The sequence below is a fragment of the Equus przewalskii genome, chromosome 26 (assembly GCF_037783145.1).
Source record: "Equus przewalskii isolate Varuska chromosome 26, EquPr2, whole genome shotgun sequence".
In the NCBI taxonomy this organism is placed as follows: Eukaryota; Metazoa; Chordata; class Mammalia; order Perissodactyla; family Equidae; genus Equus; species Equus przewalskii.
In genome coordinates, this window is record NC_091856.1 from 2,645,111 (window position 1) to 2,657,717 (window position 12,607).

Genomic DNA, 12,607 nt, shown 5'->3' on the forward strand with positions numbered 1-12,607 from the left:
GCACAAAGTCAGCTGGCTCAGAGCCGCATGACTTGGTCAGGAAGAGAGAGCACGGCAGGTGGACTCGGGGTGCGGAGGAGGACGCCTCAATGGTGACCTCCACCCACCACAGGAGCAAGAGCAGGGGTGGCACTGGGAAGAGGTGTGGGGAGGACAAGGATGAGGTCATGGGGAGCAGCTGGGGTGGCGAGTCTGCCGGGCCCAGCCTCCTGGTGGCACCTGTCTGTTGCTCCTCCTGGCTTGGTTGAGAACAGCAAATATCAATCAAGTGTGTGTGAATTTATGTGGCTCTGCCTGTCCTACCAGATGCATTGCCACATGGAGGAAACCCTGAACTGACAGGGGACAGAGCTGATTTCCTAGGCAAGTGGGCTGGGGCTGCTGGCTACCCGTCTCCCCGCCCTCTGCCGCTCCCGGACGAAGGGGCTTACCAGGGCCAGGGGCCTCTTTCTAACACACCCTCCTCCATCAGCCCCACAGCGATTCTGATAGTCAGCCCGGTCTGGGAGCCCTGGAGTTAGACGACCTCCACAGTAAGTTTCTTTTTCAATTCAGTAAACATCGAATGCTTACTATCATTTTTTATCAAGTCTAAGATGACATGGATTTAAAACACACTCATTTTCTGTATCTCTAAGAAAAATCACTGCTAATTAAACCATGATATGCCATCAACTGCAGGATGCATATTAAATGCATCTTATGCTAAGGTTAAAATGTGAGAAATGCGTCTCTGAGCAGATTAGAGATGCGGACGCCGGATGCGGGATTTGGCGCTGCTGGGGCGTGCGGCACCCGCAGGAGTGGGAGTCTGTTCCTTGCCTCAAGCCGGCAGCCCATCAGAGCTGATGAAACAAACAGCCACAGAAACAAAGGCAGTCCCAGGCCCCCTAACAAGCGCCACTGGGGCTGGGGGGCCACGTTCAAGGGAGGACTGGGCGCGGGGCTTTGAGGTTCACGTCGTTTGGGATGTGTGGATGGGAGAAGGGGAATTTCAGGCAAGACCAACGGCACGAGCAAAGTCGGGGTGGCGGAAGGAAAGAATGGATTCAAGTTCAAGGAACACAAAGCCCAGGGGGCTGGGGAATCGGGTTAACGGCCAGTGAGCTGGAAGGGCCAGTGGGTGAAGGGCCTTATGAAGGCTCCGGAGTAGGCGCGGGGTTGGGGGGGCCTCACCTCCATTGTGATTAATGCTGTTTGACTCGACCAGAGCTGTGGTGACGGGCCGGCGCAGCGGGTCGTCGTCCTTCTCCAGCTCTGTCTCCCAGAGGATGGCGTCCCCATCCTCGCTGAAGTTCTCCTGGGCCCCATGGCCTCCAGGGAACTCCCCAGAGCCGTCCTTCTGGCTAAACACTGCCACTCCGTACAGGCCATTGTAGCTGACGTGGTTGCTGCTGACATGGGGCAGGCTGGACGACATCATCCACACACCACAGCCCTTATTAGCTGGGACAGGGAAAGGTGCTGGTGGTCACTGACACCGAGCAACAGCTGAGGCAGCACCCGGTGTCTCCCCAGGAGGGGAAGCAACAAAGACCCTGGCCCGGGAGAGAGTCTGGAGGCTAATGGCCTCGGACAATCGCTTTAAGGCTCTGGCCGCAGGCTTCTCCTTCACTCAAGAGGGATAACAACAGCCAGGTCAAGCTCACAGCGAGGATCCCTGCACTGGGGGTGAGAGTGCTCTGAGAATGGTCCAGGCCACACTCCAGATTGGAAGCACACAGCCCATAGTGATGGTGCTAGAGCGGCCCTCGGAGCTCATCCAGCCCAACCCCTCCCTGCACAGAGACGCTGGCAGCCTCAGTTTGAATCCCAGCCCTACCCCTTTCCTAGCTGTGGGACCTTGGGCAGGTTATTAAACTTCTCTGTGCCTCAGTTTCCTCATCTTTAAACGGGGTTAATGACTGGGCCTCCCTCAGAAGATAGCCATGAGGACTAAATGTGATATTGCATATAAGGGCCTAGCAGAGAGTCGAGCCCAGATACAGGGTAGCTATTATTACTATCATTAGAGATGCAGTCCAGAAAGATTAAGGCTTTGCCCAAGTCACAGAGTGAGTGAGAACAATGTTCTTTCCACGATTACCCTATTTCTCCCCTGCTATCTGCAGTTCTCTGGATCAGAAGAAAGGATGGAGGAGTCAGAGGCCAGCGTGTCAGAGCTTCCAAGGCCCCGTCCTCACTCCAGATCCAACTCCTGCCTTTCGCTGTTTTACATGAGGACAAAGCTCTCTGCTTTGCTGACTCCACGGAGTCAGTCTGGGTTACGAGGTGCTTTACGAGAGCTCCTGCCTCGGGGAGGGCTGTGTGGCTGTGGCCTGAGACCCATGCTGTCCTCAGGGGAAGCTTTGAAGCCAGGGAACCACGGCGACTTTCTCAGGACCCACGAGCTGGAGCTGGAACCCAGGCTTCCCGCACCCAGGCTGGGGTGGACCCCAGCCCCTCCCCAGGGCGTGTGCTCCTCACCGTAGATGGTGTTTCCTTCTATCAGTCCTTTGCCCTCATCCCCCACGACCACACCATCTGAGTAGCCGAAGCAGATGAGGTTGCTCCTGAGGACGGGGACCCCACCACGGCGGATGTCCACACCTCCCCACTGGTTCTCACGGATCACATTTTCTAAGGAGAGAGGCAGAAAAGAGAGTCAAGGCCCAAGGGCCTCCACCAACAGTGCTGGCAACGAGGGCCCGGACAGGCCAGACCAGGACGCCCAGGCCTTACCCTGTCAGCAGTCAGCACCCAGAATTGCGTCTGGTGTTTGGCTTTCCCAGGACTCGTCTGCTGTCTGCTTCCCCCAAGGGCACGGTTTGTGCCTGTCTTTCTGTCATGTGCTCTGCCATATCCCCAGTAACCACTGTACCCACGGCCCTGAAGACTGATGACTAAGAATAAACTGGCTTTAGAGTCCCTGCACCAAGGCCGGGCAGGGACATCTGTGCTGTAGGGCTGTTTCCGGGAGGGCTGAAGCAGAGTCCATCCCTCCCCCACAAGCCTGGGGAGGCACCAGCCTGCCCTCCTCAGCCTCAGCTCTGGGTGGCCCACAGCCATCTCTCTTCTCTGGGGGTGGGCGGAAGAGCCACGAGTCAGCAGGGGTGAGCCCAGGACACTGCTGCCCCCAGCACGTGGCAGGGTGGACGCCCAGCCTCCTGGGACTGAAGGGCAGTGGCTCAGGAGACCCTGTGTGATGGCCCTTTCTGCCCTGTGAGCTTCTCCTACCCCTCGCCCCTCACTCACACCCCAGTCACACAGGTGACCTCGCTGCTTCTCGGGCACGCCAAGTCTGTTCCCGCAGGCCCCCGTGTGGGACTCCGGTTCTTTTCCCCAGCTCCTCCCCATCTTTCAGGTTCTGTCTTACGTGTCACCTTCTCAGAAAGGCCTGCCCTGACCACACAATCTTAAATACCCACATAGTCCCCCATCACCTCACTTTAATTATCTGCAGAGCACTTACCACCCTCAGATGTGATTTTTCCTGCATATGTATGCTTTTCTTTCTTTGTTTTCCCCTCCTAGAATGTCCCTTCCTGACAGCAGGGATGGTATCTCTTTTGCTCACTGCTGAATCCCCAGTTCCCAAAACAGTATGTGCCCAGTAAATGTCTGACGACTGAAGGCAGGCTGGCTTCAGTCAGGGGACTCACTGGACCAATATTTACTGAATCTCTTTTATGTCCCAGGTATGGTGCACTCTGTGCTGAGGTGACGTCGATGTGCCTGACAGAATGGAGCCCTTGCCTTATAGAATTTACTGCCTTACAGCCATGGAGACTGACGTTAAACAGATCACTAAGAAATTAGGTAAAACGTCCTACTGGGTACAGTGCATGTACATGTGTATAATGGGAGGGCAGGACAGGCTTCCCTGAGGAAGTGACACTTAGGCTGAGGCCCAAAGGATGAGCAGGAGTTAGCCAGGCAGAAGGAAGATGAGGATGGACTTCCAGAGCAGGCACAAGCCCGTACAAAAGCCAAGAGAAGGGCTCAGACAGTTCGTGTGGCATAAACGTTTCCCACACTGTTACGTGAGCCATCCGGTGAGATCCTGTGAGCACTGAGCCTGGCAAAGGGCAGGCACTCCCTCCCTGCCAGGCCCTCCTGGTAATGAGCACGGCTAGTGCACAGAGCCGAGTCCTCGAGCGCTAGCCACTATTCAGAGAGGACGGCCAGTCTGTCGAGCTGAAAGACGGGCGGGGGTGAAGCAGGGATGTTGGCTTCACTCAGGGTGCTCGCTCAGCTGCCGAGGGCTCCAGGCGGTTCCCACCCCTACCTGTGATGAGGCCTTTGCCATTCTCGTTCACTGCGATGCCGGCTGCTCGGCCCTTGAAAATGTGGTTCCCACTAGAACGGAAGGAGAAGAAGACACAGAGGTGAGACTAGACCAATGTCATGCGTCGAAGACAATGCCCACCCAAGGTGGCTGCCTGCTTTTGTGGCCTCCCCACATGACTCAGGCCCATAGGGCATGCAGCGCCTCCTGCAGTACTAGAAGCCAGGCCTCGAGCGATCTTCAGCCATCAGTGGCCAAAAACTAATCCTAAACCATGCCACAGAAGCACAATGATCTCCAAGTCTCTGCGGCCTCTCCTGACCGGCGTCCAAAGGAAACACCATTTTAGACGGATGTCGCTGTGCTGCACAGGTCACAGGTAAAGTTTTGGTGGCATCAAGAATTCCTCGGAGGCTGTGTTAAGCTTGTCTGGGAGTGGTCTGTGGGAGAGCCTGAATCACACTCTGTGACAAGCCTGAGATCTGTTTGTATCCAACAGCTACTCTTTACCTTATTTTCTGTTAACTCAACCACTTATCCACTGAATGACATCATAAAATAACAACACGCCTTAAAATAAGAAAACCAGATTTTGAAAAAGGAGGTTTTAAGACCATCAGATGACGTGTATGTGAAACCTCATGGGTTGGGTCAGCACAAATGGAAGATATAGGAAAACATGCTCCTGCTCAGAAAAACACACACACAACCCTGACCACCATATGAAGGCCTTGCAAGTGAGTTCCTCAAAACCAGACACCTGAGCATGTTAAGGGCCCTGCATTTCTTTCCATTTTCTGCACCTTGGATTCCTGCCTGTAAAAACAAAGTCAGTCATACCCAGACGTTAGCAGATTCGGGTTACCCCTGGAGGACACACATTTGCTGTTGATGTTTACTAACAGGAATGCTGTGATCTCCTTGCCTGTCTCTCAGGAGGTCGCCCTCCCACTTCCCACCCTGTGGCTGAGGAATGTAGGTCCAAATACTCATCTGGCCCTTCAGCGGCCAACACAAGGCCTGGCACCCCACAGAACATCACTGGGTAGGAGTTGGCTGATTAAGTTTTCCCATCTCCTGGTGGGGTCAAAATGGTCTACTTCCTTGGGGAAAAAACAGCAAATTATATTGATGCTGGGAAAGCCAGATGTCAAGCACATCTACACTATGCGTTTTGGAATTCAACAAGTGAAATTATCTGTTAAAAACATCCCTATTTTTTTCCTCAGACAGACTTGAAGAGTCTGCTTTGGTCTGATGACAATTCAACCAGCTGATGGCTCCTGTGGGTTTCTAGAATTCACAGTCAGATGCAGTCCCTGGCCTAGGGCGTGCCTCATCCAGATTTCTGAGAGCTGTGCCATAGCAGCAAATGCACAGCTGGCATATTTTTAATACAAATCCCACTAACCTCCAGAAAGGAACCATGGCCCCTTGGAGAAACATGTATGTGTGTGTACATAGGGCGGGCAGGAGAGAGATCAAAGAAGCACCAGAAAACATTTAGGAAATGGGGACAGATCATTGTTCCAAGAACCAAGGGTGGGGTATTGAGTGCAGATGAGCTAGTTTGAGCCCTGGGCTTCCTTGCAGCCATGGCGCAAAGAAAACCATAACAGGTTACAGAAATCTCACTGGCAACAAAGATATGCTGTGGTTTGACTTATTCAGGCCACTTCAGGGATCTCAAAATTCATTCTGTACTCTCCCCTGGACCCCCACCTTCCATCACAAAGAAACGGAAAGGAAAAAAGCACAACCTGTTCTCTCAAAGGGACTATGTTTGATCTGATTGTAATCCTCCTTGCTCCACACCTTCGACAGCTCCCCAGCACCCACCAGGTAAACTCCAAACGTGCTGGCTTGGGGGACGGCTGCTAGAACAGATGACCACCAACTTGGTGCGTTAACACAGCACAGATTTCCGTTCTTTTAGTCCAGGACATCAGAAGGACAGAACGGGCCTATGGCACTAAATTAGGCCGTCAGCAGACCCGCGTGCCTTCTGGAGGCTATAGGGGGAATCGAGTTTTGTCTTTTTCAGCTTCTAGAGGATGCCCATATTTCTTGGCCTGTGGCCTCATCACACTGACCTCTGCTTCTGTTGTCACATTTCCTTTTCTCTGACTCTGACCCTCTTGCTTTCCTCTTCAAGGACCCTTGCGATGACACTGGGCCCACCTACATAATCCAGGATCATCTGCCTATCTCAAGGGCCTTAACTTAATCACATCTGCAAAGCCTCTTTGCCGTGCAAGGTAACATATTCATAGGTTCCAAGGATTAGGACACGGATGTATTTGGAGGGCCATTATTCTACCCACCACACTTGGCATTCGAGGTCCTCTGTGCTCCAGCATCAACCTGCCTTTGTAGGGTGATCTACTCAACCCTCCCCGGGCATCTTGTGCCCAAAAATACCACGTTTTTCACCATCTTCCCAGGACACACTCTGAATTTCACTGCTTCTGTGCTGGGAGCCGTGGCTACATCATTTGATCGGCTGTTTGACAGGGTCCAGCCGATTAACGCCGAGGGGTGCAGGGCCGCCCCTTGGTGAAGAATAACCGGCCAGCCCCTCACATAGTTCTGAAACCTGTGCTGCTTCTAATTGCCCTTCATTCCTCTTCCTATCTTAACCTCCAGTTTTCACTCCTTTGGGTGGCTGCTTGGGAGGCACTACCTCCCGGGAAAATTAGATATAGTAAGAGAATGTGACCACCTGCAGGTAACTTTCAAGATATTTTTCAGTTAATTAATGGAGGAGCACACAGTCCCATGTGAGACAATCAGAAAGGAATCCTGCCCAGATAAGATGTCGAATTAGGTTTATGGCCTCCATCTGGTTAATGTTTCCTTCTCCCTCCAGTTCTTTGTCTAAATATATATGCATCGTCCTTCTAAGTTTGCTGGTTAATTGGATGATCAAGAAGTATCTACATATTATTCTTGACCTTCTTCTTTCTGTTAAAATGTTATAGAGGTTTTCTCCTAAAAGCAATAAATAATAAATAATTGGTGAGTAGAAGGGCCGAGGGGTGCAAGAATGCCCCTCGGTGAAGGATGGCTGGCCAACACCCCCGATATTTTCTGAATTATATGCATGCTTTCTATCAAGGTTATGTGTATACTTATTTCTCTTTTTTATTCTTGAAGATATATAGTTTAGTTTAGCTTTTCAGCCCTTTACTTTACTAACAATATGATACTTTCTCCGGCAGTGTGCTTAAGGGACTGTTAGCTCTACAATCTAAAAGACAAAGGAATGCTTCCACCCCGTAAAGGGCGCCAAAAAGTAAAGATGTTTAACTGCCCGCTGAGAATGCAGATAGCCCTGGGGATAAGACACCCTGGAGTCGCCTTTTGTTCCCATTAACCATCTACACTAATGGCGTAAATGATTGAGGGAGGCAGGGATGGCTCCACCAGGATGTAACCAGACGGGCTGCTGTCCTGTCCGGAGGCCTGGACCTTCTCTCTTTGATTTAACTTTACCATGAATTACAACAGACGCCTAGGTACCTATCTCCTTTAGCTTAGAGACAACAAACACTAGTTAATTGCAGAGAAGACGATCATTAACCTTATGCTCTATAGAATGGAATGCTAATAAATATTCTTGTGCTCGTTTCTTACTTCCTTATCTCTCTGAGAATACTTGTAAAACTATTTCTGTACTAATCCTGAAAAATATATAAACGACACTTGTGCACAGTAAAGTGGGACTTGCTAACACCAACCCAAGTCTCACGTCCCCTTTATTTTCCCCCTCCCTCATCGCGCCGACGCCGTCCATCCCTCAGGAACCTGGACTCCGCCAGGGCGGGACCCCGGCACTTCTGGGCCCAGAAAGCCTTCTCCCTGGCCATAACATCCTGTTTACCCTACAAGCACAACTCAGATGTCAGCTCCCCTGTGCCCAGCCCCGAATCGCTCAGCTGGAATCGTGGGGGGCTCCTGTGGCACTTCGTGAAGACCTGTTAAGGTGACTGTTTTGAGTCTTCCCTCATGGTTATTGTGTGTGTCCATCCCCAGCATGAGACTGGAAACTCCAGGGAGCAGAGCCTGTTCTCGCACACTTTCATATCACTGTCCCCTTACGTAGAGGAAACACTTAATTGTGTGTCAATGAATAAAAGCATACACCCAAACACAACCTCTTAGCTTAAGGCAATAATGCAAAAGATGGAACAAGAGCTCTATGACCACTAATTGTTTTCAGTGCACTGACTATAACAGCAAAAAAATAGATGTCTAACAGTGATAACACTGCTTCAAAAATTATGGAATATCAAAACAATGGAACATTCTGAAACTTTCCCAAGTGATAAATTTAAGGGTGTGGGACAACATGGAAAAGTCCCTACGGAATAACGCAGGGCAAAAGCCTCAGAATGCACTTGCTGCACACTTATTGTCAGTCATTTTCTAAAGCACAGACATAGCTGTGCGAGTCTTCCGTTCAAAAATCTTTAACACTTCCCCATTCTCTAGACAGAATAAACTCCCCTTCCTCAGCGTGGTCTGCATAAGGCCTTCCTCATTCGGCCCAAGGCGTTCTTTCCTCACCCCTTCCCACCATGCTGCCCGCGGAGATGGCTGCCACACGGGAATAAAAGGTCAGGCTGCAGTGACCACAGCATGCAACATTTTCTGGGACAGTCCCAACTGAAAACATTTTATACCAATGTCAGACCTTGTGTCAGACTTTTTCTCGGGCCACAGTGGGCCGTTTGCTAACCCCTGAATCTTCCCTGCTTTGCTGGCTCTGCTCGGGTCATTTCCGGCACTCCGAATGTCACTCCCCGTCTCCAAGAAAGTCCAAGTTCCACCCATATTTCAAAGTCCAACTGCAATGCCACCTCCTAAAGGGGGCCTCCCACTAACCCCAAGTCAGAATGATTCCCTCCCTCTCTTGGTACCACCTGGACAGCATTTACACAGTCTGCCCCACACGATAGCTGGGAGGGCAGATCCACGGTCCCAGCAGGGCCACTGCCCCTCCCAGCTCCGGCTTCAACACTGATTACTCACAGCATCTTCCATGCGGAGCCCAGATGTGGCCTCCGGATCCTAACACAGCATCCTAGGTAGCCACTGTCAACTGACTAGAGTTATCATGTGAGTCAAATCTCTACACCACGTCTACCTGAGAGTTATTTCTGTCCTCCAGACCGGAGTGAGCTCCGAGGGAGCAGTCTGCCCCATTCATCTTTGATATTGTTAGCAGAAGAGCTCAGTAATGTTTACTGAATGGCATGGCCTCACAGTTAACTGGAAGGGAACACAGAAACAAAAGCAGTTGTGCTACTGTGCTGGGATTATGGGCAAAGTCTCTTCCTCGCTTGCATCTGTACAGTAGTTTCAGTAAACAAAACTGTTTTCAAATGGAGGAAAGAAAGATTAGGGAGACAGAGAGATCAGAGAGGAAAGCAGGGACCATGGGTGAGCAAGATAGTCTGGGCACAGCGGCACATACCTCACGACTGGATTTCCGTGGTACAGGATATAAATGCCAGCCTCCTTATTTGAAAAGATTTGATTGTTCCGGATGATGCCTTTCCCATTGCCAAGGACGACAATGCCAGAGCGAAGGCCGTGGTGGATCTGATTACACTGCAGGTGAACATGAGACACCACGGAAGACAGATCAGACATGTCAGCAAGAAGCAGAGTGCTCACCTGCTGCCCCGCGGAGGGCCAGGACCAAGAGAGTGGAGAGCACATCCTCACTGGAAGATCTCAGCACACAACACAGTGCGTGGACCCTGCTGCTGCCCTGCCCTTCCTGCACTGTGCATACAGGGAGCCTGTGGGGGGACCGGAAGAAGGGAGTCGGCACGTGCTGCTGAGGGCTCTTGCTCCTTACCTGCAAGGCATGCTACTGAAGGTTTCTCAGCCTCCAAAGAAGCCCCCAAACACACAATCATCCGGCCAGGTCGCACCGCCAAGGGTCCAGGGAGCCCACCTCTCAGGGACGGGTAGCACCCCAGTACACGAGAACGTGGGCCACGTGGAATCCCAAGGGGGCCACCTCTGGGGAAGGGTGGGGGCCATTGGCTCCTAGTCCTCAATTCTCATTCAGGGGAGGCCTGTGGAAGGTGTGGCTCTGGGTGGCTTAGTTCTAAGTCCCAGGGGCACGAGGTCGCAGAAGGTGTCCAAGCTCCAGGGACCCTTAGGGATACTCATTCTAAGACCTCTTTGCACAAACAGGGAAACAGGCCCAGGGTCATACAGTATGTTTGTGGCAGAGCCAGATCTGAAACCTAGTTTTTCTGTTTCCCAGTCAGTTAGTTGCTTTTGCAGTGACAACATTTTTAGATTATAATAAATTATAATAAAGTTGTTTAACTCTAAATGTTAATTTATAGCCCGAATACAATCCCATACTTAAACCAAGAAGTTAGCTGTTGCTCTTCCAAAGCGATTTCACCAAAATAAAGTTCTAGTTTGCTTTAAAGTATTCCACGCCGCATGCTCTCTTATTCTTACTTACTTTCCGGATTTTCTCCTGAAGGATTTGGCAGACTCACCAGGGCAACCAGCAAGTAACCAAGTCCCTCACAGGGTTGCAAAGCTTGGAGAGAGTGGCTTATGTGACAGCATTTCTATCCCCACACCGTTCACAAAGCCAGGACTGATATGTGACGCCTCTTCACCTCCACCTGCTAAACTGGCCTGTCCCCCGTCCCTGGGAAGGCAAACTCCTCTCACCTCTCTGGCAAAAGCGGCAGTAATGTCCTAAGCCGAGGCCGCGCAAACACCAGCTGCACGGCAGGAACATAGTGAGAGGCGGGGCTGGATGAGGATACTGGCTAGGTGTCTCTGAAACAGAGCTGGGAACTGTGCTTTCCCTGCATTTGCCAGGGCAGTCTGCATGTGACGGTGAGGAACGTTAACCCTGAGTCAGGCTGCCTGCATTCCAGTCCTGGCTCTGTCACCAGCTGTGTGATTTGGGGCAAGATCCTTGACCCTCTGTGCCTTAATGTCTTCACCTATAAAATGAGGATAAGAGTTCTACTCCACGGGGTTGTATAAAGATGATGCCATAATTAAATAAATATACACAAAGTGCTTACAACAGGGTCTGGCACATAATAGGCACGATGCATAAGGGTGGCTATTATTTTTGCAGGCCCATAAAAAGTCCATCATGTTTCCCAATTTCTGGGAAGTCTGCTTCTCAGGGAAGGCCAGAGTGGGAAAAGGGGCTGGTCTCTCATGTCACTGGTCTCCTCTCCTAGGATTTTACGTGGCTTTCACGCTGGCGACGCTGGTGTAAAATCAAACTCACTACGGCCTCCCAAACAATCTTCAGAACTAAATATCCCAGACGTCCTTTTTAGAGTAAAGAACAAACTGACATGGTGTTTGATTTATATTTGACCTAACTGTCTTCTAGGGCAGACATCGTGTTTATTCATATCAAACTCAAAGCTACGGAAGGGCTGAGGGAGGGCCCTGTCTTACTGATCAGGAGCCTGCAGGGAAGGGACCCATCCAAAGTCACTCCCAATACATGGAGGAGGAAGAGACCTGAGTCATGAGGACACACGGAGGAAGGGGTAGGAACCACTTGCAAGCAGGAAGCAAGAGAAATTCAAGACAGCAGTATTTATTTAAATATCCTCCAAAAAGGTTTCTGAGAATCAAGAGCCACCCTGGACAGGGCACAAGGACAGAGAGAAGTACCAGGATGAGTGGGTTGGACTTCTTCCGGATGTCCACGCCAGCCTCTGCGTTGTGGTAGATGTTGTTGCCGGCGATCAGGCCTCCGCCCTCCAGGCGAAGGAAGATGCCTGCCGCCCTGCAGCGGTGAACGTCGTTCCTGAGCATCACGATCTAAGCAGAAGAGAGAAAGCCATTTGTTTTCCTCTCACAAGTGTTTTTAGAAAAACCACTCAGGGAACACCTGAGTCTCTTAGCATCTGGTCGGTGCTCTCCTACCCGCGGGTGAGAGGAGGCCCTCAGTGCCAGCACAGCCACTCTCCCACCGGAGCACACAAGGACAGGGCAATGGCTTCGCCCTGCAGGCTCTCCACCAGCCTCACACCAGTTCCATCATAAAACCTGGATCGAAGCCTGGCCGTGTGCTCCATAGTCACAACTTTCGAGCAGAATAACTGAGTGGACCCTTACAAAAGATGGGGTTTGGTGGTCTTCAAACTCCACCTGCACTGGGGTTACGGGAAGATTTGCCCAGGTTGTACAAGGGCACAGCGACTTTGAATGGAATCAAATTCCAGATCCACCACTTCCACGCGCACCTGCACCTTCGCAAAATTTCCCCAGCCTGAGCAAGCACCTGAGGCCAGGCTCTCCTCCCTCACCTTCCTGTCA

At 51.3% G+C, this 12,607-nt stretch overlaps 1 protein-coding gene across 6 annotated transcripts in view; it reads right to left on the reverse strand.

Moving 5' to 3' along the window:
- The window catches only part of FBXO10 (F-box protein 10), a 50,320-nt gene that overhangs the window by 7,134 nt on the left and 30,579 nt on the right, over positions 1–12,607 (reverse strand). For all 6 annotated transcript variants that reach the window (XM_070595212.1, XM_070595211.1, XM_070595214.1 and 3 more), the window contains 5 exons: positions 11,960–12,109; positions 9,747–9,883; positions 4,268–4,338; positions 2,467–2,619; positions 1,177–1,446 (listed from right to left, as the gene is read on the reverse strand). In XM_070595212.1, coding sequence (XP_070451313.1) covers positions 1,177–1,446; positions 2,467–2,619; positions 4,268–4,338; positions 9,747–9,883; positions 11,960–12,109 — 781 coding nt within the window. The remainder of the gene's footprint in view (positions 1–1,176; positions 1,447–2,466; positions 2,620–4,267; positions 4,339–9,746; positions 9,884–11,959; positions 12,110–12,607) is intronic.